Here is a 27,966-nt window from a genome sequence, read left to right on the forward strand (position 1 = left end):
TGTTTTTCCATTCCGTTTTATTTCAGTGCTCTTACATGTATAAAATATACTTACAATACTTTACATTAAAATTAGAAAATGGTTTGCTTCTAACGAACACTATGATCCCTTTGTAAGTGCACACACACACAGCTCTGATACAGCTTTCTGACCTACAGCAAGCTGACTGAAGTGTTTGTGGTGTAACACCTTCCATCAGATCAAACTTGAGAGGAGCTTCCTTTCCTCAATATCCATCCTGCTGATTCAGCTCAAAGTGGAAGATACAGCCTCTCACTCACGCTCCCATGGCAATTTCTTTAAAGATTCCTCCCCAGCCACAGTTTGGAACCACGTAAGTAAACCAGCATTCAAATTCAGCAAGAAACATTACTCCTGGTGTCTGAATTGTCTCACAATCTTTTCACTCTCTTTTTTCAGCTCCTCAATGTGAGCATTTAGGCACTCCAGGATGTGCTGGGATCTCAGTTCTTCCTCTTCCAGGTATCTTGCAGCTATCGATCCAACTGAAGCTGTGGGCAGGGGGCACTAAAGGGAAACAAAGGGACACCAAGTATTATTTTATTCCAAGTTTCAGCCAGAAACACTATGGATCCGCAAACCACGGAACTCAACATGCTTCTAAACGGCTCTCGTGCCATTTCTATCCTGTTGGGCAGATTAAGCACTCAGGTCTCATGCTTCCATCGTAGGTAAATGTCCCTCCCAACAGTCTCCAACCGACAGCGAAAGCCTCCCAACCTTTGCCAAAACTGCACGGAGTAAAACCAATACCTCAGCACTTGTAATTTTTCCGTTCCAGTAGTTCCCCTCTCTAAGGCACTGAGGGGCTAGAGCTGAAGAGAAATAACCTCTCCATGTGCCTACACAACTGTTGCTTTTCACAGGCAGAACCCTGACCCCAGAGGTATCCATAGGAACGGACCGTTTACTTAGGGGACCTGAGCCTCACTTCAATTACCAGCCCCTCCACTTCAAACAATGAGAGGGAACGACACGGCATGTGCCATCATAGCGTAACACTAGAGAAGGGCACCACAAAAAACCAAGGGTTTTGTCCTGGGTGTGTTAGTGCAGCCTCACACTTTAGGTCTACATCCTGCTCCTCGTCTTCATAAAAATCTCGGGGAGCAGCAGCATCTCAGAACATGGGTTCCAGGGAAGGGAAAGAACTACCAGACTGGACGAGCACTGGGCATATTCTCTTACTTTCTTTTATGTATCTCCTGTTCTTCCCTGAAATAATGGGTTCCTGGGACAATGCCACAAGGGAAGCACAGACCAAATTCCCATCATAGCTCACTGAGCACCACTTCAGTTCGGCCAGCAACGGACAATAAACTACCCCAGATTCTTTCCTTTACAGTCAAGAACTATTCCTGCTATCCACCTCACTTACCCACAAGTTCTTAACTTACAAAAATAACATTGTAAACTTGGCTTAATTTACAAGGAGATGAAGCTTCCTGCACAGGGGCTGGCAGGTGAATTACAAAGTTACTAAGGGGCTGCTTTCTATTACAGAAAACTTGCCTCAGCGTCCTGGCAAGAGAACTTAACTGGTTATTTCCAGATCCTGGAGTCTCACAGTTTTCTGATCTTTTATCAACAGCCAGGAACAAAGAGAAGCAGAAAAAAAGGCTGCAGATAACAAGCAAATCTCTCCCACCTCACTATTGCCTACTGCTGAGAACTCGCCTTTCAATATTCAAAGAACTGATTTAAAGACGCTGCAGCCTGATCACGAGCAGGAAGTCCCAGTTGACACCAGCAGAAATATTGGCATTTCCTTAGAAACCTTATTTCTACCTCTCAGAACAAAAAGCAGCCCGTTCTCTTCCACTAAACATCAAGCCCTAGTGCTGCTCAGACCCTGAAGTGGAACTGTTCACACTTCAGTTCCAATTCCACAATCTGGAGAGTTTCCATTTAGAACATTACAGTTCCCTAAGCTCCCAGCATTTGTTTTCTGGACATGCCCACAAGCTACTTTAGCCTTGAAACAATCAAGGCCTATTTTTGGTACTAAACCTCACCAAGATCTACTGACCTGACAAGCCTCTGCTTATCTGTGCATCAGCCTTAGGGACTCTTCTCTGGGCTCCCCACCACATAAAAATAGCTGTTGTCACTGCTAACACCACACAACCAGAAGAGAAAACACGCCGAAGACTGCTCGGGACAACACGTCTGGAGCAAGGACCAGCACTTGGGACTCTCCCCTCCCCGAAATACTACAGCCCTGTCTGACCCAGGGTATGAGAACTGCTCTCAGCGTCTGTCCCTCTTTCATTCTTCTCCCTGCCTGAGTCAGCCTACAGCCTGGTAATTACAGCGGGTACTGGGATATATGGTCTTAAACACCAAAGGAAGAAGTGATTGAGTCCCAGTTGTATCTCGGGCAAGTGCTCCAGCAACGGAGCTGAGGTTAAAGGGCAGAGAAGGTGCCAACACTGCTCCCCACTGAAAAGGTATGATCAGCGACGGAAAAATAACAGCCTCCCCTTGTGCAGTGGAGCACCGATTTCAGGCTTTCCTATCAGCCAGCATAAGTGGCTCTAAGTTCAGCGTGCTGACTACTGCAGTCCCATTCAGAGGAGTCAAATTCCCGCTATGCATCACAGTGAACGTAGATGTGCAGTGACAGCTTTCAGATTCACCCAGAAACTGTATGTTGAAATACTCAGCACTCTGCAGCCACTCTGAGCCTCTACTACAGTCCGAAGCCAAAAGCCGAAGCAGAATGCTGAAGCAACAGAAGTGGGTCATGGCACACACTGACGTACAGCACCCGTATGGACAGACCCATCAGCTTCTGGCATCAGCTTAGCAGCTATACCAAACACAAAGCCCTCCTGCAGAGAGTTCTAAGGAATAACCACATGGCTCCCGTTGTCCAAGTACTAACCATCCAGCAGTGTTTTTTCCTCACTGTTTAACATTTGATGTATGCTTACAGAATCATACACACCATGCAGTCAGATCATACATTCTGCATCATTCATCATCTGGCTCCTTTTGCCAGATGAGAACCTAGGTATATCCTCAGCTGTTGAACAGCAACCAGCTTCTACAGAGCTGCTCACCAAAGGCACAGATCCTCTCTGACGACTTGAGACGGACCGCTCAGATGCTTCATCCGCAAAATCTTTGTTTCCATCCAGCACATGAAGCGAAGAATCCGTTCCCAGCAAGGCGCCCAAAGCAAGTGACTCCATGCAGTTCTTCCTGCTGGTCTGGGTGGGTAGCTCACCAGTCTTGGGGGTCACAGTTCCTATTTCAGTAGCTCCCCATCGCTGGGGCTCCCCTTGATGATGCTGAACAGTCCCATCAGGCTTGTGATGTAGTCTCTCTGTTTGTTCATCATGTTTTTGCTGTGCTTCCGAAGTTGTCCTGAAAGGCAGGTTTGGACACATAACTGTTCGATAGTTTGCCTTTTAGCAGCTGAACTTCAGCAAAAACTTGTGCAGAGATAACAATTAACATACAGGTTACTAATAGCCCCAGCAATCCAAAGTGGCCCTTGTCTCCGAAGCGCTTCCAGATGCAGATGTCTAAGGAATTCTCTCTCACTCTTCTGCTATTGTAGATACCAAAACCTACAGCCTGCACATCCTAGTACTGCAACAGAAAGGAGCACAGCCACCTGGACCGAATCTAATCCCTTCACTGAAAAGAACATGTACTGCTTCTCAATCAAAGAAAAAGGCAAAGGCAGTCAAAAGACAGTCAAATAGTAGCTGGGTTTGCAGAATGCAAACCAGCTGGGACTAAAAGCTATTGCACTGCTTAAAGCATAAAGGCAGATACCAAAACAGTCCTTGTGTTCTCCCATACCTATTATGTGCTGGTGATAGATACTATACATAAAGCACATCATTAAAAACCCACACATCTCCACGCCTTCTGTTCTCTTTCATAATAAGGAAGTGCATCCTTGGGGCCGTGCAATACTCACCTGCACTGCACATCCCCAGCCTCAGGCTCTTCGCTTTGCATCTGCTGACCAGTGCCCCCAGGTTCATCCTGGCAGACCTGCTGAGTGAGCTCCACTTTTGCTTTGGCCTCTGCTAGATCCTTCCGCAATTGCTGGTTCTCAGACTTTAATTTATTTAGTTCAACAGCATAGTCTTCACTGAATGCTCTTAGGGTGACATCTTTTCCCTAACAGACAGAGAAGGGCTGAAGTTGAAGTGTCTGAAGTTGAAACGTCTGATTTGCAAGACACCATAGTCAAATGCAGAGCAAAGGCCAGCAAGTGATTCCTCTAATCTCAATTTTGACTGGCAAAATTTTCAAGGCTTTCACAATAGCAAATCAATTACTGCGTCTGCATCCAGACAAGCTGTGCTGGCCTGCCTAGGAAAGGAAGTCTCTCCCACCATTGGATGCTTTTGAAAAGAGGAAAATATAGATCAAGAGTAGTTCAGACGTATCTGCCTCTGGCCTTGGGATAATGAGAACAACTACATGACCTCGAGTTCTCCTCCAGCTGTATATTCTAGGATTCCCTCACTTAGCTAAGATGGAAGCCTCTCGGCCAAAGCTGATGCCACTCAGGTGGCACCCACATGAACTGTCTCAGTAACTCCCTAGGTATCAGAGTAGCAGACTCTGCCAGATACTTCCTACAGGTGTGAAGAAACACATATGCCAGTGGCTTAGCTGTTGATGAGAAGTAACCACTCTCATGGAGGAACTACCTTTCATGTGATCTACCAGCAAAGCTGTTTGCAAGAACACTTCTAGATCCACTCACTCAAATTAGCAAAGGCCTATGGTAATAATTACAAAAGCCTGCACATATGCCTCCCCACCTGGGATGACCCATAGCCCTTTAGAAACTTCCACTGGTAAAACTGAATTGTGGTGGGTTTTTTTCTTTTTGAAACTCCGAACAACTTGCTTCTTTCCCCATCTTCTCCTTACAAGGCTAGGTGGATATAATTCCCATTTTTTCTACTCCTATGACAGTCCCACTTTCTTTTTCACCCATTCCATTAAATTTAGATCCTTAATTCATTCTCATTGCTGCTAATACATACATGCTACTGTATCTAGGGACCTTCCAAACAGGCATTAGGAGATCTTGGCCAATATCAGTAGCTCCTGTGCCATGGGGCTGGAGGGCTTTTGTTTTAAAAAAAAAAAATAGGTCCTTGCTTTGCACTTTGCCATCAAGTTTTTAGTAAGTCAGACAGGCAAAAGCTCACCAGGCACTTAAAGCAGAAAGTAGTGGGCCTTAGGTCATTTCAGTCCCAAACCAGCCCTTAGGAAAGCTTTGGGTCTTCTCCATCTCACCAGCCACAAGCTTCTGTTCAACAGTTTCCCAAGAACTTGGCATATTTGACAGTCACCCCGAATTAATGTTAGAGCATTGACATTTGACAGGATAAAAGCTCTGATGATACACCCCCGCTAGGTTTTCAGCTGTCTGAACCCATCCCTTGCCCCCTGTGAGGCATCCATTCTGGTTTACGTGAGACAGAACTTGCAAACTAACAGTTTCTTCCTTCACACAGGCACCAAAATGAACCACCTCCAAGGCACTACTCCTGCCAAGTCTCCCCTTCTCTCCTCTGGACAAGGTGACCTCATCTAGCCCCAAGAGTGCCCCACCAGCAGAAGCCCACCACAGCACCCTTTCCCAGTGCACTGCCCCAAGGCACCCAGCCCACATTCCCAGGCTGCAACCTGCCTGTGGAGCGCAAGGGACAGCCCTGCTGAATGGCTCCTCACCAGGAGGGGAACACGCTCTCAACCCAGAAATTGCAATGACTGGAGCAGTTACAGCTCTGGGACAGGTCAAAAAGACATCAGAGATTTAGAATCAGAGGTTTGAGATAAGCTAGCATAAAGCAGAAATGTAATAAAATGTACTAAAAAACATGGGCTAGACCCCACGGAGAAGAAACTGAGACGATGGCTCTGTTTCTGCAGTACTTCTCACTACTCTCAGACCAAACAAGACGCTCAGGATTCCTGCACCTTATTTCCTCACAAACTGCCCCTTTCCCTTGGGTTTTAATTTCACTGAACTCTACCAAGCATTTTGAGAGGCCTAGGCACCCAGGTAGGGGATACACAGCACTAGCCCCTTCCCCCCCTCTGGCCCCTAATGCATACCTCTAGCACACCACGCTCAGTTTTTTCCAGCACCTCTGAGAGATGACGGTTTTCCAGCCTCAAGGCTTCCAGCTGGCCCAGAAGTACCTGAGGAGACAAACAAACTCAGGAAAAAGAACACAACACATGCCCACAACACCCTACAGGCATCTTCCACCCTCAATTCAAGCACAAGTGCAAAGCAAGGTTTGGGCCATTAGTTCTGCAGGGACTCTACAGAGAAGGCCATACAAATAATCACGCACAGTCATTTACTTTAGTTTTCAAAGATGTCACCATCCAGGCCTAGTTAGCACGAGTGATCTCAAATAATTCTGTGGACTTTCAACTACTGGTTTGAAAAGAAACAGCAAGACAGATTCAGTGAACACCGTAAATTAGAAGATTGCATCAGAATGGTCTCAAAGCCTTTGTTAAAAGGCTGAAGAGAGAAGGAAACTATCAACGTAGCTAAAAACTAGGATGGCATTCCAAGCCTTCAGATCCCCTGAAGAGACAGCATAAGAGTCTTCAGCCTTTTTTACCCTGTGCTCCACTGCTTTCCTCTCTGCTCTTTCAATCTCTGTTCTCAGCCGTTGTTCTAGGTCTGATGTGGAGCCACTTGCAGATGCAATTGTGATGTCCCGCTGGTGCAGCTCCTGTGTCAACCTGGAGACTTCCCTTTTCATCCCTTCTAGCTCACTGCTGTGAGTTTGTTCAGCTTGAGAGAGCTGCTCTTTCAGCTGGAGAAAGATATGCACACACCACCCACGAGCTTTTAAAAGATGTTTCAGCAAAAAAAAGCAAAAGCATTGCATATGGTAATGTGAAATCTAAGTACTGGAAAACAAAAAGCTCTATGTAACAAGCCCTCTGTGCATGCTTGTCCCTCTTGATTGAAAACCACCTCATCCCAATTCTTTTCCACACCATACACTGCCAACTGAGACAAGACAGTTACATGCTGTGGAGTACTGGAGAAGACCCATAACTGACCAAATCATAGCTTCTTTAGTTCACCATTCTACCTCCGTGACCAACAGATACCCAAACATTTACCATCACTGGGCAAGCACAGTAACACTTTCATAATATAACCTTGCAATTTGCCACTCTGCCTTCCTGAGCCAGACGTGGTATCTTTAAATAGCTCCAGCCAGGCTTTTCTTACATGGATTTGCCCTAAGTCTTTTGAATCAATATCAGCTTGTAGCAAGCAAAGCTACCCATGGCAAACTTCCACAAGCTAGCTATGCAGAGGGTAAAAATATACCTCTTTGTTTTCATAACTCCATTTGATGACCACTAGTCCCTGCATTATGAGAGAATAATCATTCCCTATTTACCTTCCACATGACAGGCTTTTATTTTTAGTACGTTCAATCTCATTTATCTCTTTTCCAGTTTGGTAAGTCCTATTCCATTCAGCTGTTCCCTGTATAAAAAACACTCCATCCTTTTGGTCATCTTTTTCCATAACTTACCTTGTTTTATTCAATCTTTTTTGAGATGGCAGGCCTGCATTGCATACAATATTCCGGTAGGCATATCGTATGTTTATTCAGTGACATAACAGAACAACAACATAGCATGATTTCTTCCCTGGTATTCCATTCTGTTAGCCAGAAATATTAACCACCCAAAGCTCCAGGATTTTTCTGAGAATTAGAAGCATTTTAGAAAATCGAACCAGATGATCTCTGCCTAGCCATGTAAATACTATACATAAGGTGATTTATCTCCATGTCACCTCAATGCCTCCCAAGTACATAAAATAGAAACAACCATAATAAATCTCTTTTTCCTCCCCAGCAGCCTGTAGAAGATTCATTTATTGCGTGGCTGTTTAAATGTGTAACCAAGCACACATCTCTGGCAAGATCTGCACCTCTGTACATTCAGAATAAAGGATGAAAGATTTTCACAGAAGTGAGGTTTTTCCACGCAAGTCCAGTAAGGTCTCACTCTAACCAAGCTTCAGTGAAAGCCTTACACTAACTGATCTAGACCATCACTAAAACTCAAGCCTTCTGGAGGGCTTGCCTCCCTTGGGTGCACAGAACACCAGGGTGAGGTCCTCACAGCAGATGAGCTGCTCCATCTCTTCCAGCCCCCGAGTTCATGTCTCGGTATCAAACCTGAAACAAACTCCGTTATTCACATACAGACTAGAACACTTCTGAAGGCCTGTCCCAGGTGCGATAGGACATACTACAGCAAAATCCATTCCCTCCCTGCTCTTCATCCTGTTGGGAGCCTGTATTAGGCTTAAAGTCAGGATTCCAGGCCTCAATTTCTTTGCATGTTTGCCCCTCCAGCACTAATTCAAGTCTCTCCAGAAGTACTGCGTGATGCAGAATCATAGAATCGTTTAGGTTGGAAAAGACGTTTAAGACAGCACTGCCAAGCCCATCACTGAACCATGTCCCTAAGTGCCACATCTACATGTCTTACAGATATCCCCAGGGAAGGTGACTCAGCCGTCTCCCTGGGCAGCCTGTTCCAGTGCTTGACAACCCTTTTGGTGGAGAAATTTCTCCTAATATCCAATCTGAACCTCCCCTGTTACAACCTGAAGCTGTTTCCTCTTGTCCTGTTGCTTGCTACCTGAAGAAAAGGCTGACCTCCACCTCGCTACAATCTGCTGTCAGGCAGTTGCAGAGAGTGATAAGGTCTCCCCTGAGCCTCCTCTTCTCCAGGCTGAACCCCCTCACTTCCCTCAGCCACCCCTCATAAGACACGTGCTCCAGACCCTTCCCTAGCTTCATTGCCCTTCTCTGGACATGCTCCAGTAGGCCTAACAGCTGCTCACAAAGCAAGCCGCACAGCCAAGCACAGAAACCTGCAAACCCATCCCCTCAACTCCTCCCGTCAGACCTGCCCCTTACCCTTCAGCATATCCCTGCCTCCACAGCACTCCCGGCCCCTGGTCCCATTCGGAGCTTTGCTAACTGTGCACTGCTGAGGCACAGGACACACATGGGAATGGCTGGCTCCACAAGTGCCTTTCCCACCCTCCAGGAGCAAAGCAACATTACCTTTTTAATCTCTGCCTTTGACTCAGTACAGTGTTCTTCCATTGACTGCAGCTCTTTGATAGTCTCATCCAGCTCTTCGCTCAGCTGTACACACCTTGCATTTGAAGACACCAGGCTGCGTACCAAATTTAGAACTACAGATTAGAATACCCCAAGGAGGAGGACGTGGTCAGAGAAACTTTGATCTTCCAAGCAGTCTCCTATGTCCGTCATAACAGAAACCGGACTCTTAACCAAAAAGTTCCCTACCAATCCTTTGGTTTTGTTTACCAAAATCATTTCAAAAGAGATCAGGAACCTGATCTAACAGATAATAGCTGTTTCTTGTTTGTTTCTTTACCATACTAAGATTACAAACTTCCCATGCAAACATTAGTCTGAAAACCACAAACTTGGAGAGGAAGACTTGTTTATAATTCTTATTTCACAGGAAGGTCTAGATCTGGTTCTTACCAGCTGACTAACAAAGACTCCTTAGCCCATTACGAGTGAAGGTGCTAAGACTAAGCAAGCTAAAACCTGAAAACACCCACAGTGTGCAGTGAAAAGCAGCCAACCAATTAGCAAAACAGTCTCACTATTAAACTGCAAAATGAATAGCACTTGATTTCTTTAGCCCTTTGATATTTAAAATAAGCCTACAGAAATCAGTGGGACTGGTTAACTTAATACAATACCTAATGCATTGTATTCATCATTATCCAGGTTTCATTGCACAGCCAGGGGAAGCAAGCAGTCAGCTACCTGTTCTCAAGATGAGTCATCTCTGACTGTAAGTGCTGTTCCTTCTTCTGGGCAACATCCAGCTGCAGTAGTATACGCTCCAGCTCCAGCCCCGGAGAAGACAACTGTTTCTCTTGCAAGCGTTCCTCCAAGGCCCTAAGTAGAAACGTGAACTTTAATCTCAGCACAGAAATGTCACATCTGAGTTCACTAATACAGTGAACATAACCACCATTTTCTTGGAATGCTCTGAAAAATATACACAAAACCCAACAGCAGGTGACACCCACGTGCACTGTGAATAAGCAAACATACTAGCTGGATGACAGCCCCCTGTTGGGAGTGCAGGCCGGGTTAAAAAAGACCACCTCCTATTTTGCTGTTGGCCTCCCTGATCCAGACACTCCCTGCCATCAGCACACATCCAAGAAGAAACGTCCTTGCAAGGAACAGTGTGTCTGTCAGGTAACATACACCAAAACCTCTGGATACGGCCATCAGAACTCTACAGCTTTGGCATGTTGCCTGTGCAGAAGTGCCAAGATGATTTTGTCATGTATGCCGTTACCTGACCAAGACCCTCAGATCTGCCATCAATAAAGCAGCGAGAGCTTTCGCCTATGTTAATAAACGCATTATCAAATCCTGAAAGGCTTCCAGCACTTGACTGAAAATGCCTGGGGAAAAACACCCTCAAAAACCCAGGCTGCCTCTGGAAACCTAGCTGAGCATATAGCAGATTCCTTCCACACTGTTCCCTGAGTATCAGCTGATTTCAAAAGCAATGTGATTTGGCAAATGCTGCACGGACTTGCGAGAAATGAGCGTACCATTCTCTGTATCAACCCATACAGATCCAGCTGTCCTCAGTGGGAGAACCTGCTACCTGAGAGATGCTACCTGATGAGGAGTTCTTTTGTGTGAAGAGCTTCAGTCAGCCTAGCCAGCTCTTCCTGCAACTGTTCCTGGTGCAGCCTGGAGCTCTCAATGAAATCTTCTTGAGACTGCAGGGTGGCTCGAAGTTCCATCTTCTCATCTTGTAGCACCTGCATAGGAGGAAGAAGGAATGACTGTTGCAAGATGGATCAGATCAGGTTGCTGTAAAGCAACAAGACACTGATCGGCTTTGTAAGGAACCCTTGGAAACACTGCAGAGCACCGCAACAGTACAAAACCAGCTTTGAGGCCAATCAGGAACTCCACAAAGGCTCTAGAAAGAGGCATGTGCTCTGGAATGAAGAGCCTTCCTGCCACTTCTCACAAGCAATGCTTTATATTCAGTTTCCTAACAGTTCCTCCACTGACCTCTAACATTTTCTTGGACTGCCTTAGTTCTTCCTGAACTCTTCGCTGATCTTCCAGAATCGTCCGATTGTTTTCAGTCAGGTCATCCACTCTCACGTTAAGCCTCTCCACCTCCAGCTCATTGGCACAGATAGCATCATTGGCCTTCTCCAGCTTGCTGGTTAAATGCTGGATTTCCGACTGGCTGGCCAACTCCACCGACTCCAGAATCCGCTTCCGATTGGCGAGCTGAGTCTATTAAGAGCAACTGGTTTGCATTAAAGCTAAACTATAGAAAACACATTGTATCAAAACTACACTCAAAACAACTACAGATTTCTTTCTGTAACAAGCCACATTCTCAAAGTAAGCAACACTGCCTCTCAGGGAATTAGGGAAAGTGTTGTTCCCAGGTTACAAGATGGGTAAAACTTCTGAAGGCAAACAGAATAAATATGGGGGGGGGGGGGGGGGGGGGGGGGGGGGGGAAAGAGGGGGACCTATTATTCTAAAAGGGGTTCAAAGAATCTGGGAAAAGGGGATCTCAGATCAACTCAAGTTGTCCAAGAACAAGCTGTCTAAGAACAAAGCTGCCTGCTGTTTTTTGCTCATTAACCTAAGGCTTGGCCAGGAGAAACAGCAGCATGTAAGAAGGTTTACAAATACCATACACAAGCTAAAGATTACCTAGCCGTTAATTCCACACCAGGACAGAAAGCAGCTCTTGTTGCACAATGAAAAATAAAACCACAACCACCAAACAGATCTAAACCCGAACTCAGCGTAACAGTCAATTACATTTGCTTTATGCAGTAAATATCTGGTTCTGACAGCTTGCAAGAATGCTCACTTTGAATGTTTCCTTGTTTTAATGGCAGACAAAAGAAGTTATAAGGAACATGTGACTAGCAAACGATATATGCTCTATTATTTACAGGCACAATACTTAATTTCATAGCATTTCTTTCCACATAGCTAGCTGGTGAAATTTAAGAAGCCAGCTCTCATATAAGGGTCTTACAATAGTCACTTCATATATACCCTTTTTGTATAGTACTTTATAATTTTTAAAGGCTGAAACAAAATATTTGAGTAGTCTTTTCCTCCCAGCTTCTAAGACTAGTGATTTCTGCCAGCTTCAGAATCACCACATGCCTTTATTTATTGCCTGGCACATAATCACAGAATGGTTTGAGTTGGAAGGGACCTTAAACATCACCTAGTCCCACCCCCCTGCCACGGGCAGGGTCACCTTCCCCTGCATCAGGGTGCTCCCAGCCCCATCCAGCCTGGCCCTGAGCGCTGCCAGGGATGGGGCACCCACAGCTGCTCGGGGCAACCTCCACCAGTGCCTCGCCGCGCTCGCAGGGCAGAATTTCTTCCTTATATCTAATCCAAATCTCCCCTCTTTCAGTTTCAAACCACTCCCCCTTGTCCCACCGCTACACGCTTTTGTAAAAAGTCACCCTCTGGCTTTCTTATAGGTCCCCATTAGGTACTAAGCAGGCTGCCCTAAGGTCTCCCCAGAGCCTTCTCCAGCCTGAACAACCCAAACTCTCTCAGCCTGTCTTCACAAGAGAGGTGATAATGCCTCATAACTGATAAAACTATAGGAACTGTGCCTATGGTATAATTTTGATCACAGCCTTTTCATTATGTGAATAGTCACAACAGAAAACATAATCAGGAGGTGTAAGAGTTTAAAGTACAGCCTTTCTCCACCCAAAAATCAGAGTACCAGACTACTTGAGTATTTATTTCTGCATTAAGAAAACATTTAAGCTATCTCTTATTTCCAGGCACAGAACACGCAGGACAGCACAGAATTCCAAGTTTCACCTGTCAACTTCAAAGGCCACAGGTGTTAGAGGAAGGTGCTCCACACTGGGTAAGAACGCCAGGCTTCCCTAAGCTGCACTGAAAGATACGAGGGGAAGCCAGCTGAAAGCAGCAAAGGGCAAGTACTCCATGGTCACAGATCTCAGCTTGACCTTGTGCCAAAAAAACAACCAAGCATAGAAAATGCATAGAAACATTAAGGCAAAAAAAATAGCAATTTCGTGCTGGGCTTTTCAAAGAAATTGAGGACTCGAGCAGTCTGTTCGCAGTACCTATGCACCTAAATCGTCTACGCCACTTAGGAAAAATCTCCCCAGATTCCTGTTTTTCTGCTGCACAGTAAGAAGAGTTCCTCTGTGCTCCAGTGTACCAGCCCGCACTCCAAGGACACATCTGTTCTCAGACAATTGAGCTATCAGTGATACAAAGACAGCAGAGCTGCAAGACCTTCTGCTCAAGGACTCTCTCTGCATTTGTAGATCTACTAGTGTCAGCCTCTCACAAAGCCCCTGTCAGAGCCAGCTTCAATCCTGTCATCACAAACTTCCTCCTTGCAGGAGCTTCCACTCCAGAGCAAATCAGGAGCCCATTAAGTGTAAAGGCCCCAGCAAGAGCTTCTTATCAGTGTCTGCTGTGATTGTGTCAGTGTGACTTCACAGCTGTGCTCTAGGTCAATTCATCTGGCTCTGCTGCAGCACTACTAACTCACTGAACGATTAGCTTTTCAGAAACAGCAGCCCCACTACTCCTTGCCTTTACAAGACTTAAAAAAAAAAGGGGGGGGGGGGCAGGGCAGGAGCTGAAAACTGCTGTTACTTCAGTACTTTGAGGAAGTATGTGTTATAGGGGACGACCATTTCCCAACATCATCCTCTGAGCTGGACCCACAAGGTACATCTTTAGCTACTGGCAGGTATACAGCTTTGCATGAGATGACATGGCGTAGCAGCTATTTTAAGTTCATATGCTGTGGTCTTCACCTCCTTGGAAAAGCATCATCCTACTATCTTCTCTACTAATTGGAGAGGTGGCAGGGAACGCTGCACAAAGTTTCTCTAACCTCTGTTGACAAACTCCAGATCTTTCTTCCTTATAGCACTTACATAGGCAAACTTTATTCCACTGGGACATTAAAAATCATTTCAATGGCAACCTAAACTGGATTCAAACCTGAGAGATTTCATTAGTCTCTTCCCCCGCTCCTTCCCCTCCCACCTGCTGCCACAAACAAAACAAAAACTTCCAGCACATATTAATTGTACCTGAACGACTTCAGACTGCTCAGCCAAAGCCTTCCTCTGTGCCTCCAGCGATGCCACCTGCTGCTGGTAAAGCAGGCACTGCTTCTCCCAGTCAAGTGATTTTTGACGAAACTCCTGCAAGGACAGCAGGGGTGGCTTGGAGCAGTGCTTCCATGCAGTTGACAAGGACCCCTTCTAGTTCATATCCATGTTTGCTTTCACTCCTCACCATATCCTCATGCACCTTTCCCCACAGCAGGGGAACCATTAGCCAGACATTTGATGCACCAACTCAGCAGTATAAAACCCCTCACATACTGTGCTTGCTGTATTTCTTTCCCTCCTGAGTAAAAACGTCAGCGTCAATTATTGCTGTTTACAAATGTTAAGTGCTAACAGATTCATGGATTTGCTGTCAGAGGTTTAACAATTCAGACTGGCTTTAGCTTCCAAAACACGCTGCTACTGAAATCACTAAGATGACGAGTACGAATGACAGAATTTTAATGCTAATGTCTGCTCCAGAAATTGGACACTGAATCAGTCAGATGTGTTTGTTAGCCACATCTTCAGGGTACAGTAGAAGAAAATTGAGTGCCATCGAGCTCAGCATAGCAGAAAGATTAAAAGATGAGACAGGGCTGAGAAGAAGTTTGACATGTAGCTCCCTCCTCCTCAAAGAAGTAAGATGACAACCTCACCATACTGGAATTCGCTCCATTCACATAATTAATTACTCTTCCAGCACCCTCCTCCTTTTATTTAGTCTAAGAATAAGAACAGCGGCATAGTTTATCCTGTGTACTCAGAGGCCCCGATGCAGGAAACTGCCTTTATTACACAAGCAGTTGAGAAGAGCTACACCTGGAGAGTAGATGGAAAGTACTTTTTAAGCAGAATTCCTAGTTGACTATTCAGCCACTAGTGAAACCCAGAAGGTCAGTTAATATGTACAAACTCTGGTTAGCACTTGCCATTTCGCTACATACCTCCACCTTCCTGGTCAGTTGGCTCATTTCAATCTGGTCCTCCCCTTGTCCCTTGTTAGCTTCTCCTCTAGCATCTCTTAGTTGTTTCTTCTGCAGCTTCTCATAGCTCCTCCTCAGCCTGGACAACTGCAAGGAATACAGAAAAATAGACAACTTTGTTCAAGGCCCTAAGGCAAGAACTAAACAGCACTTTGAAAGAAGGCACACAAAATGGCTTCACACAAACAATTCCCCTCATCAAGACCACACAGCTTGCAAGTGAAGACTGTTAGCTGTATAATGAGCCTATTATATCAACCGAATTGCAAAATATGCCGAGTTGTGTAAGAGTAGCAAGATGCCACTGAAGTCATGACATCAGCAGCTCTAATTAGACCTCTGTCTTACCACTATTACAGCGTGACTGAAATATTGATAAGATGGAGGTTTACATGCAGCTGTTATTGCAGCAAGAGCTCCTCTCTCCACAGGTGGCTCCCAGCCACAGCAACAGCAGACAGCGCCTGCGTCTCCTCATACTGGGGGGCACATCACACCACACGCAGGCTGAGGGGTAGTTCTGCACAGAGGTACAGTTTCTTATGTGACTAAAATATACTTGTGAAGCTCAGGTGGGAACTGGAACTCTTCCGCTTAGTGGGAGAAGGAAGATTTGAGAATTGCCATTATACATAATATCAACACTACTTCATCTGTCATTTTCTGCTTAGATACACTATGTATTTCACAATGAGTGGAGAATGCCAACAAAAAATATCACTCCTACGCCTGCTGCTAGAATGCTAAAGTCATATCAGAAGCAAGAATGAGGAAAAAACTCTTGACATTTAAATGACCCTCTGTGCAAATAATCACTTGCAACTTGCACGGAATTTTCCATCTGATGAGCTCCCCCCAATAAAAAGTTTCCAAACTTGCCAGATGAATTTGAGAAGTCATGATTCTCCTTTCACTGATGGAGAAAGCTAAGCCCATAGATGAACAGAATAACCACGAGAAGCAAATACACCTGAATCAAGACCTCATGCACTGGTCAGAAAAGGTTCTCCAGAGTCCTTAGTCAGCAAAGTACTTAGGCATGTTCAATGGGAACGGACAGATGTACGGGCTTAGCATTAATACGACAACACCTTTTGCCAAACACATCAGGAGACTACAGGTTTATCCTTTCAACAATCTCAGTGAGTTAGACACCCTACTTATAATTTTACTGGTAATAGTGGTAAAACGAGACAGAAAGAATTTCCCCAAACAGTACTAAGAACAGAAGACTGAGGAATATTGGAGCTTAATGTCATCTACATTAATAATGTGTGGGTAGAAGACCAACACATTGCAATTTTGGCCACAAGACACACACTGTATTTTAGCTTTAGCAATTTAGATCCGCCAATGCACCTCAGCTTTGCTTTGCAGCTTATCCACAACTCCAGTGGGAACACCTAGTGAATGAAGACTGTTAGTCATACTGAATAGTTAGGTGTTTTAAATGAGAACAGATGCCTTCTGTCGTCAAAGCAGAGGCTACCAAATTAATTTAACTTATGGCTTACACTGAGCGTGAACCAGGCCCAGCCCTCCGGAGAAAACAGGCCAATGCTCTACTAGCTGTCCATGCCATTTAACTCACTGCTACTGACAAGCGAGTGGAGACAGGCAAAGAATTAAGGCATAAGCATGGAATGCTGTTATACCATCTGCAGGACTTTCCACATGTACCACCTTGCAGTAAGAAAGAAGCTTTTTGAGATGAAAGCTCTGAAATTATTTTTAAAAGCTATTTTCTAAGTATACTTAGTTTTTATTAAGTGTATTAAGACTAATATGCCTTGAGAGAACAAAATCCTTACTAACAAAATCAGAGTCAATGGAGGCAAAAAGAAGATGAGATGACACACCATTATCACCTCTCTATCTCATACGATCCAGGCCAGTTACACCACCACCCTCTTTTAATTTCATGAAACGCTGAAAGAGCTAACTACTGCTGCCTGTACCCATGGCAACTTCAGAGTAAGTGCTATGGTGACTAGGATGGGTGAACACAGGACACTTTTGCAGTAAACTTCTGCAGATGAAAACTGCAACAATACATCTACTGCACACTTCTATCCAACAGCTTTCTGTTCATCACCAAGTTCCTCCGAAGTGCAAAAAACAGGCCTAATGAAGCATAAAAACATTACTTTGTCTACGCCCAATGCTCTTTTTTGTAATAACATAAACATCAAAAGAATGGGAAGTTTTAAAACCATGACATTTAAACAAAAGCAATGACAAAAAGTATTTCACCTGTCACATCGTACATCAACCGGCAACTAAAAATCAATCTTCTCTTTTTGCAACTTACCTCCTCTTGAAATTTCTTCAGCTGTTGTTCATATTCTCTGACCATGTCCTGTTTGGCTTTTTCCATGTCTTCCACCTGGTGACGCAACAAGCCAACCTGAATGAAGAGTTAAAAAGCAAAGAAATAAAACAACGTAAGTGGACTTTGTTGTCAGTAGGCACTAGAATTAGTATTCATTTCACAAATACACATTATACTAGGAGTGGTAAATGGCTATTAGAAGATCCTAATTCTGTTAACAACTGCACATTTCAATGGGGTCACTCACTGCGAGTCACATTAAGTCTATGCTTAAATCTTTGGTAGGCTGGGGCCAGAACTGTTCCTGTTCTGGCCTCTTGCTTTGAGCCAGTTTCTGGCTGTCATTTTTGGGGATGAAGCTGGCAGTTTTGGCTTGTGTCAAAAGGCTATTTCTATCTGATATTTTCACCAAATTCTTCGTAAACACACATTATGAATTCAAGCTATCTACCAAGATAAAAGATGGCCATGTCGTTATCTTACTACTCTCAGGTGAAGCTGAGATTCCAAACACATGGAGATGAGAGGGACAAAGAAGAAATGAGGCTTTGAAACATGGGGAAGACTTCCCTTACATTGATCCAACCGCTCCTGTGATTTATTTTTGTCGTCATCCCCCCCACCCCAGCCCCGCTTCCACAACCCCGCGCGGCCACCCTTCTAACTGCAGGTCCAAAGGACAACAAGCCAACAGATTAAAATTAGAAGAAATCAGCACAGACAATTCATGAGTAAATCAAAAGCAGGAATATACTCCAGTAGTGACTTTAACCATAGTTTACAGCTCAGTTTTGAAATCAAAGTTTGCTTCTGGTGGTAAGAAATATTTCCAAAGTGTCTTGCGAAAACACAATTGATAATAACAGTGATAACCTGTATGATAAAAATCACCACTCTTGTGAGTGAAAATCCTGTGGCATGACTCCAGATTTCATAACTCTGTAACAAAGACATTAATTCCAAAACTTGCCATGCAGACCAGCAGAAGCACCTGACCATATCAACCAGAAACTACAGAGTTCTTAATCCACTGTTCCAACAACCTGTCATATTCTCTTTACTAGATTCCACATCACAGTACTAAAAGCTACAGCAGTACTTGGGTAATCTGGGAGATGTAGCTGTACAGCCACCCAAAAAACCCAACTGTCTGTGCAGCTATCAGCTGGCTTTTGATCCAAGAAGTCAAGGCAACTTCATCAGAGAGCCACCAAAACAATCCGTGTATCGAAGAGCTTGCTGAAAGATAGGACACAGCAGCTATAAACGTAAGGACAAATTTTAAATGCTTTCAGAAAATGCCAGCGTGGCTAGATCTTAAGATACAGACACCCAGACTCCTGCTGGTTTCCTCTGATCCAAGAAAAGATACATCAGTTCATTTGCACAAGAGAAAATTTATGGTTCACATACTACGCAAAACCTTCACTTATGGATACTTCACCAATGCAGAAATTTTTTGCACTTCCCCGGGGCCCTTAATTAAAGGCTACAAAACCTGAGCTGTGTAAAAGAGCCCTTGGAGAATATTCCAGCAATATCTTAGTGTAGTTTACACTACCAAATGTTTTTTCTACCAATGACTGCATGTTGCTGGGCTGTTGATTACTGTTGTGGCCAGATTCAATGTCCTGGGCTCTCCCTAGTAACTTTGACAATTCGATCTGTGGACTTGCACCAACCTTCAGGGAGTTATCACTTGACTTTGATTGAATTATGAATAAGACAACCTTGTTCCAACAGGCTCCTTTGTAAATTCCATTCCTGATTTCCAACTGAGACAGGCTCGCTCCTATGCCGATTAGTACAGCTATTTGCTAAAGTTACCCCTTGTTTTGGCTTAGCATTAAAATATTTAAAAAAAAAAATAATCAAAACTGATGAAACAATTCCTGAAACACATGTCCATGCAAAATCAAACTCTGAAATACAGGTTCAGTCTTTGTATTGTAACCGGTAAAACACAGCTTGACACCAACCAGAAAACAGTATGAACCTGAGGTACCTCCTTATATTTCTCCTGCAGAGCTGCCCTGGCAGAGGAAAGTTCCTGCTCTCGAACACTCAGGCAAGCTTCCAAAGCCTGTGTCTGCCCTTCCCATTCAGATTTCTTGTGAGCCACCATAATGTCGATCTGCTTCATCAGCTCCTGCAGCTCAGCCTCACAGGAAGTCAGGAACCCACCGCTAGAAGGGAAAGATCTTGAAATTACAAAGCAGGCACCATGCACCACAGGTCCAGTGTCCCACACCAACAAAGTCAGCAGAACAAACTGACTTGCACCAAGGGACCAACTCTGCACATGCGGTGCTTTGAACTCTATACAAATCAGCTTGCAGAGGAACAGGCTTTAATTCTCAGCCGCTCATCTCATTCCCTAACGCAGTATCTCACAAGTGGTACGTTCGCATCGCTGGGCAGAGATCCAAACTTGGCCATGACCAGTGAAGAATACTTATGAAAACCCAGTGAGAACAGATGACCTACACTCTTTAAATGTAGAGTTTGTCTTCTATACAGAGAACCATTACAAGTACCTATAAACACTTATCCCTTTGCCTCAGTACTATGCATTATCTAAGTTATCCAGAGCATGTTTTATCCATATTTTGTATTTGCCTTAATTGCTCTCCAGGCAGAGGCATTTTATACCAAGTTTCAGTCACTAGAGAAATCTTGCAGCCAAGCTATCAGCTTCTGAAAACAGAAGTTTATCACAAATGCAGGCAAACCCCTAAGTAGAGAGGGTTGGATGACAACATGGTAATGAAGAATAAAACATTCACAATCCATTGGGGACAGCATGCTCCCTAGCGACGCCGCAATTTCTAATTTGGTGCAGCAATTATTGAAGCCAATTCAACTAACTCCTCTAAAACTTCGCAAGATGCTAAGCCAGGGACAATATTAAGGCTTGCAAGATACAGCCCTAGAGGGTGGTGAACTCCATGATGATCTTTACCCCTTTAATTTGCCTGTCAAACAGGCAACACTGAAAAGAAATGGAAATCAATAGGTTAAGGGATTGAAATTTCTCTGTTCCCCCAGGGCATATGCACACTTCACAACTTGGCAGTTTTCCTATAGGGAAAGAAATACTTCTTAAAGGAGCCAAAATTAGTTAAATTCAAAGTTCACCCTGTCCTGTAAGTTAACCAAAAATTAGCAGCTATTATGCAGAGCAGGAATGTTTCCTTCACAGCATCTGCTAATATAAGGCTAAGTCTAAATTTGATTTCTGCAACCAGCTCTCTGCAGAAGATGCAGTATCAGTAAACTTGAGTCACATCCTCAAAGATGACTATGAAAATGGCATCAGTGACTTTTGCTTCACACTTCTTTAACACATAAAATATTTGTTTCCACTATTGGCACTACAGCCTCTCTCACGGATCCAAAAGTCTAGATATTTTCACCTAAGAGCAGCATTAAGGATTCTTCAGAGATGAATGGGACTCCATAGTTCCAAAATGAGCAGAAAATAATCAGATGTTTTCAATAAAAACAGATAACAAAGTCATGTCTCATTAACCTTGCAAGGCTGTTACAAAAAAAAAATATGTTTATTTAGACCTTTAATTACTACTGCTCCTGATGCTGGATGGTAAGAAGGGTTTAACAACAAAAAGAGGTAAGGTTTTCAGGAAGATATAAAACTGAATTTCTAACAATTAATACTATAGTATCTGACAAGGGATTATTGCAAAGCCAGCTCACCCAGTGACTTTGCTTCTGCACCAGCTGAAGGCCAACGCACAGTAGTTGTCCACCAGCATGCGCTAGTGGACATTCTAAAACCTTATTTAAGCAATGGAAACTGTCTGATACCAGAAGATTTGATTTTGAATAAGAAGGAAGATTAATACTTATATGATTTTGAATGACTGGTGTATACTATTGCACACATACCTCCCCTGCCCATTTCTTTGCATTCCTTCCAGCAAAGCCTCCATCACCAAATCCGTGTGGCTTTAGCAGCTAAGAAAGTACACAAAAGCAGCGGTCACCCATGGCAATGCACGAACAAGGCCACTTCTCCATCCAACTGCAGAGCAAAGAAAGAAAGAAGTTAAAAAAGTTACAGTTAGCATACAGGTGAGGAGAACAATGGTCACCCTCATGAACCTCCAAGCCAAATATCTGACAAACAAAGAAAACCAGATTTTTCTACCAGACAAAAAAGGCCCAATGCAACCATTCAGCACTATCAAATTGTGGCAATATAACCATGGGATCTAATAAAAGGATTAAGTCAAACAGCACCAGTGAAAAGGGAATCTCTGCTTCAACAAACGGGCAAACTCAACACACTAGGACTGGCAGATCTCCCATCTCCTGGGTGCACCAAACTGCAGTGGACCAGCAACCCTCAGGGACTTCCAAAGGGGCCAGGATACACCTCTGACGGGGGTATTTGTCACTTCAGAGAAAAACCGTAAGCAAGTAGCAGTAAGAGTCTATCCATAAATCAGATCTCTCCCAGGTCTCTACCACAGACTAGGTTAGAAAGACCACACTGTTTACAATCGCATTCAGGGCACACTGCTAGTTCATATGGTTGTGAGAATTTTCTTTTAAGATAGCACAAACTCCTTAAAAACTCCTCTGGTGCCTTAAGCTATGAAAATAAGTTGCACAAGCTTACAGTCATAGTACCTTGTCTTAGTTAAAAATTACATCCTTTAAGTCATGAACACATGTACATATGCATACACATCTAAGTTTCATGTATTTGTGAAGCAAGAAAGGTTTACAGTAAAGACAATAATGGGGAACAAAAATAAATAATGAAAGTTACTGTGGGACCACACCTGGAAAGCTAGAATTTATTTCAGTGCTCCTCCATGAAACTGTGGCTCACTAAGAGAAAAATGGTTACATCCATCCTGAGGATACACCACTACACTTTAGTTTCACTCTGTGGAGGTATTCGCACAATCTTCTGCTTCCAAAACATCTAGGCACTTTCTCAAGTATTTAGAGATAGATCCTCACATCTTTCCTCAAAGATTAATACAGCATTATTACACGATCAACAAAAGGGGGAGTAGGTCACAGAAAGTGAGATTTCAGAAAACGCAGACTCAGCTTTGCTCTTTCACTTCCACGAGAAGCTTTGATCCTGCTCCTATAGCATTTTAAAGCACCATCCAGACATTAAAGCCTGTCCCTGGGAGTTCAGCTGTATTTTAAACCATACACATACAGAAAACAAGTATTTCACTGAAGGGGGGAAAAAAAACAATCCCATCCCTATTCTGATAGTGGTTTTTCTCTCTTTGGTCCAGTCTGTGCTTAACAAAATTCAATTAGTAGGCTGAACATCTTTGTTGTACTGCTGATGGCAGAGCTGCTGAGGAGAGCAGATCAGCACATCCCCAGAGCTGCTGACAGCACTCCAAGAGAGTTCTCCAGGTGGCAACAGTGGACATTAGCCCGTAGCAGCATTTGTTTCATTCCAACCACACCCACACAGAATAGTTTTCAGTGACTAGCAAAGAGATTTCACTTTCCACCACTGAAAATGCCTGCTAAGATCCAGAAAGAAAACCTGGAGAGGGATCCAGGTCTTTTATCAGCAGCTCCTTCCAGGAGAGGCTGGGATCAGCTCAACACTGAAGGCTCCAGTGCCATGAAGAGCCATGCAGCACCTGCTCTCGCTGCTGTCAGGCTCTAAGCAGGGCCCCAAGGTAAGACCCCGCACTACGCCGGCTTTGTACACTTGCCAGCTCACCTGGGTTTGGGGGAAGAGCCTTAAAATCACACACCTCTACACCAGGTTTGTTGACATGGTATTATATTGTAACCTCTCAAGCCTGCAGGTTGTCACGTGCAAGTCACAGGCAACTGAGCAAAGGCCTGCGCAGCCACCGCGTGGGGAAACGATCTCTACCGGTGACCACAGCTGAAGCAATGAGAGCTGGCCCGTCACTGCCGAATCTGGAGAGAAAGGATGTATTTGAAAAAATAAATAAAAATGATAGAACATTTAAAAATCAACAAGGTTTAGCATCCCAACTCAAGGAAGAATCAATCAGAGCACTACAGTCAAGTGGAGAAAGTCTGACGACGACGCCGGGAGTACTGAAGAACAGCGCCCGTGGGGGAAGACTGGGATCATTTTGCACTCAGAAACCGCAGCAGGATGGAGCTTCCCCGCGGCCTGGAGGCACGCTCCCCGCCGGTACCGCCGGCCGGAGGAACGCTTACCGCCGGCGGGAGGCACGGCGCGGCCTGCGGGACACCTCCCCAGGGCCCCGGCGGGCGCCCCCTCAGCAGCGCCCGCCGCAACGCGCCCTCCGCAGCCGCCGGGACCGCGGCCTCCCCCTCCCGCACCCTGCCCGGGAGCCCCCGCCCTGCCCGGCCGCCTCAGGGCCGGCACCCACCGCCCCTCACCCAGCCCGCTCTCGGGGAGCGGCGCCGCCCGGGGCCCGCCGAGCCCGGCCCGCCGCCTGAGTGTGGGCCCGGCCCCGCCGCGGGGGCGGACAGTGGCTACCGGTGGGCCGGGCCGGGCTCACCTGCCCCCCCAAACGCCGCCGCCCGCCCTCCCGCCGCGGCCAACCTAACGGCGGGCACGCCGCGGCCTGGCGGCGGTCGGGCTCTGCGCCTGCGCGGGCCTTGCGCCTGCGCACTCCGCGTCGGGGCTGCCCGCCGGCCGTGGGCAGGGTAGGGCGCGGCGGGGGGCACGGCAGGGCCGCGGGGCTGCCCGGGCGGGGGCGGGGGGCGCCGGGGGCTGTCCCGGGCAGCGCGGGGGCTGTGCAGGCGAGGCCGCCCGGGCGGGGCCCGCGCCCCCCAGGGCCCGCGCCCCCCCCGGCCGGTCGGGGTGCTGGCGGCGCCTGGCCCGGCCGAGCCGCAGCGGCCCCCCGGGGTGGCGAGAGCAGCGCGGGGTGGGTGACAGGCCCGTCTTTCTCTTGTTGCGGCAGTTCCCGGGGCTGCGTGTGCCGCCCTGCCCGCCCGGGTGCGGGGGTGGGCTGCGCACCGGGCACCGGCGGGCGGGCAGCGAGCGGCACCCGGCGGCGCCGCCGGAGCCTCGGCCCTCGGCCCACACAGAAGAGACCTCTCAAGGCCAGCCAGCTGCTGCAAACACACGTCAATCGCTATAATTAATAATAGCAGGCTAGTTTTGCATATTCATCTCTGTTGCCCATCAACCTGCAGTTCAGTTGGATAGTGTTCTTTTCAGATGAAGTCGTTCTCCAGGTTTTTCCATAAAAGTTTAACCTTGATAGGAATTGGATCAAAACTGGAGCAAGCCCACGGTCCATACTCCAGCTACGTGGCTGGGGATGTGGATGTTATAAATGGTATCTGCTTTGTGTCACAGATTTAGCTGTGCTCGCCTGCCACGAGGATGGACAGCGAAGTGCAGAGGGATGGCAGGATCCTGGATTTGATCGATGATGCATGGAGGGAAGATAAATTGCCGTACGAAGACGTGGCTATCCCTCTGGTAGGTGAATTGCTACTTATCAATCAGACTTAAGACCTGTGTGTCTATCACAGCCCCTTCCAAGAAATGGCACAGAGGGTACTGCTTGTGGTGCAGCTAATTTGTACAAAAGGTTCCCGGGATGGATCTGACTCGCTCTTTCCTTGTCCCATATGCCAGTCATTCCCGTGTGCATATGAGGAGATAGATGTTTCTCTCCCCCTTCCCCTGGCCAGTTGCCAAATCTCCTCAGAACTGGAGTGCCCTTCCCATCACACAATTCTGGGTTTGGCATCAGGGAGAAGTAAAATCATCCTTTCTCTGTGCTTCCCCTGCATGTTACTAGGGGTTTCCCAGTTGGTTTGTAGAACATAGAGGATGGGTCTCATGCTGACGGTTGCAGTCTTTGTTACACTTCATTTCCACCTTCTGAAATTCTATTAAAAGAAGTTGAAAATTCTGCAAACATCTTCCTAATCAGTCTCTTCCAGATACAGTGTAGCTGTTGCCAATTCAAGGATAGTAGCGAATGAACTGGCATCTGCAGTAGGACTATTGCTCGTAGTGCTGCATCCAGCGCACGGCAGCTGTCTTTTCATCCCGTGTACAGCTACGAAGCCAGAGAGGTGCAACTGGGAAAAAGCTACCTCTGATCCCACAAAGCCCAGACTTAAAGCTTCAGATCTCCCACACTGATGTCCTTCCTTAGCCATTTTGAAACTACCAGGGAAAGAGAGGTATCTGAGGATTTTCCCTTTCCTTGTTCTTTCCGTTACGCAAGCTTTACCCTGGCTAGCACTTACCAAGCTGTCATGCTAAGATCATGGGAACTGATAGGCTGGTAGTTTCTTTTAGCACAGAGGCATTTCCACATTGCTGGTGACATGGCTCAAGCTTTAGCCCTTACACCAGTGTCTTTTCAGAGAGGGCAAGGAGCAGCTACACACCTCCAAAATCCATATATATGGCACACAAGTTATTCTGCCAAGATTTGAGCTTGAGGGAATGATCTTGCAGAGCTGTGATTCTCAGATACAACAGCCCAAACCCCCCTTTCCTTGGGATAACCTTTATTAGGCAGGCTGATTATTATAAACTAGTTCCCTGATGACATTTGCCTTTGCCCTGTGTCCAAACATTACTGCTTCTTTCCTTACAGCCATCTCTCGAGCTACTTACAGTCACATACAGATGGCAGCTTCGGAGCAGGAAGCCTCATCAGCTAACAATAGAAAGAAAGGCCTAGCTGTGGATATAAAGATCCCCAGGGATAGGATTGGCTGCAATCACATAGAAAATCTAGCACAACTTCACAGGAGACTTACTCAGCAGCATTGTAAAGAAGCAAACATAAGGCTGCGAAGTGGTATTTGAGCCTGTCCTGAGCATCTGATCCAGTGCTCACTCGAGAGATTCCGATGAACTCAGATGGGCTTGGATCATACGCTGTTTTCAAAACTGAAAAAAATCATTTAGCTCATGCTGGGATTTCCAGAGATCTAGAACTCAGAATTCTTGCCCAAATGGTATCTGGCAGAGTAACACGCACTCTGTGTGACTGCACCAATAGAGCAACACAGAGAACAAATAATAGAAGAAAGAAGAAAGGAAAATGAGATCTCAGTTAAGTTATACTTCCCCCTTACTGTGTTGTGAGTAGCTCTGTGTTGCACCTGGTAGGGGTTTCTGAGTTCTGCTCTTGATGTAGCACAGCCACACCTGAGTTCAGCATGTAGGAGGAGGAAGGATTTCTCACCTGCCATGGGAAAGTAACATGTTACAGAACCAGTTGTCTTAATAACAGCTATAATAAGTGCATCGCTATCTGTATTCTCAGCAACAGCAGAAGAAACACATTGCAAACAAGCAATGGAATAATTGCATCGCACTGTTATTTACTTATTTTGCATTTGCTAAATATTCTCCTTCACTGCGTGTGCAGTCTGAGTGTATAGCAAGGCCCCAGGGTCCTGGAAAACCAATTTACCTTTCAGATTAATCACCATATTCATGTGAAAAGAACATAACTGGGCTTAGTAAAATTTTTAAGTGGATCAGTATGTATGATATGTATCGTTCAGATGCACCCTCTGGTCTCTCGCTTGTGGATTTTTGTATTTATCCGTATGAAGCCTTAGTGATCTGCTCCTTTCAGGAAGCGTATTATGTGTGGAATGCATTGTACTTCTGTTTTGTTCTCAGAATGAGCTTCCTGAACCAGAACAAGACAATGGTGGCACAACAGAGTCTGTGAAGGAGCAAGAAATGAAGTGGACAGATTTGGCTCTGCAGTATCTCCATGAAAATGTTCCACCCACGGGAAACTAGTGCAGTGGATACATGAATGCAATATAAAAAAATATTCATCAGCTGACCATCGCTGTCATAAGCTCCTCCAAGGAGGAAACATTTCTGAAAAAGGCTCAATTCAAACAATGGTTCTACTCCCAGTGACTAAACACTGTTTAAAATGTTTCTGTAATGAGTGTGAAATAACAATGGCTATCTGACACCTCAGAGCTACTATCAGAATGTTTCTCTTATGTAAAATTATTTAATATCTTCTGTTAAATTGTTATTAAGTTGGTGCCAATTCTGATCTTAAATGTTTTCTACATGTGATAAAAGAAGTCTTTTTTATTGTCTCAAGTTGTTATTGATTTCAAAGCTCACAATGGGATCATTTCTGACTCTGAAAGCTTATGTCCCAAGAAGTACTCTTGTGTGTTCAGTGTCAGAAAAGCAAATAGCCATAAGTCAGTTATTACTGTCTTTAACTAGTGTGTGCCTGAGGAAGGTTGTGTTGGGCAGGCATGAAAGATTTGGTCAACAGGATTCAAGAGCTGGAAGTAACCTGTAAACACAGGTGGTTATTTGAACTCCTTGTCTCAGGATTTGATGGCAGTGGCGGACAGCATTTCCAGTGCTGACACCCTGGGTATGTTTG

General features: G+C 45.4%; 2 protein-coding genes across 6 annotated transcripts; one reads left to right on the top strand and one right to left on the bottom strand.

Moving 5' to 3' along the window:
- CEP63 (centrosomal protein 63) lies at positions 1-24,206 on the bottom strand. 4 transcript variants are annotated; one of them, XM_040613133.1, is made up of 16 exons: positions 24,153-24,206; positions 23,359-23,530; positions 21,500-21,635; positions 19,596-19,776; positions 17,570-17,665; positions 15,220-15,345; positions 14,252-14,365; positions 11,172-11,405; positions 10,767-10,912; positions 9,888-10,022; positions 9,144-9,258; positions 6,651-6,848; positions 6,127-6,213; positions 3,959-4,164; positions 3,087-3,393; positions 1-528 (listed from the first exon to the last, which is right to left on the bottom strand). In XM_040613133.1, exons 3-16 carry the CDS (start codon positions 21,541-21,543, stop codon positions 370-372), a joined length of 2,148 nt encoding a protein of 715 aa, XP_040469067.1. In that variant the 5' UTR covers positions 21,544-21,635; positions 23,359-23,530; positions 24,153-24,206; the 3' UTR covers positions 1-369. The 4 variants fall into 4 exon arrangements, with proteins under 4 accessions (XP_040469067.1, XP_040469070.1, XP_040469069.1 ...); XM_040613136.1 differs by lacking the exon at positions 24,153-24,206 and adding an exon at positions 24,109-24,124; XM_040613135.1 differs by lacking the exon at positions 24,153-24,206 and adding an exon at positions 23,987-24,067.
- On the top strand, positions 24,165-27,664 carry ANAPC13 (anaphase promoting complex subunit 13). 2 transcript variants are annotated; one of them, XM_040613139.1, is made up of 3 exons: positions 24,165-24,256; positions 24,915-25,040; positions 27,222-27,664. In XM_040613139.1, exons 2-3 carry the CDS (start codon positions 24,942-24,944, stop codon positions 27,345-27,347), a joined length of 225 nt encoding a protein of 74 aa, XP_040469073.1. In that variant the 5' UTR covers positions 24,165-24,256; positions 24,915-24,941; the 3' UTR covers positions 27,348-27,664. The 2 variants fall into 2 exon arrangements, with proteins under 2 accessions (XP_040469073.1, XP_040469072.1); XM_040613138.1 differs by lacking the exon at positions 24,165-24,256 and adding an exon at positions 24,352-24,477.
- Positions 27,665-27,966: the final 302 nt, after the last annotated feature.

This window comes from Falco naumanni, chromosome 13 (assembly GCF_017639655.2).
Source record: "Falco naumanni isolate bFalNau1 chromosome 13, bFalNau1.pat, whole genome shotgun sequence".
NCBI lineage: Eukaryota > Metazoa > Chordata > Aves > Falconiformes > Falconidae > Falco > Falco naumanni.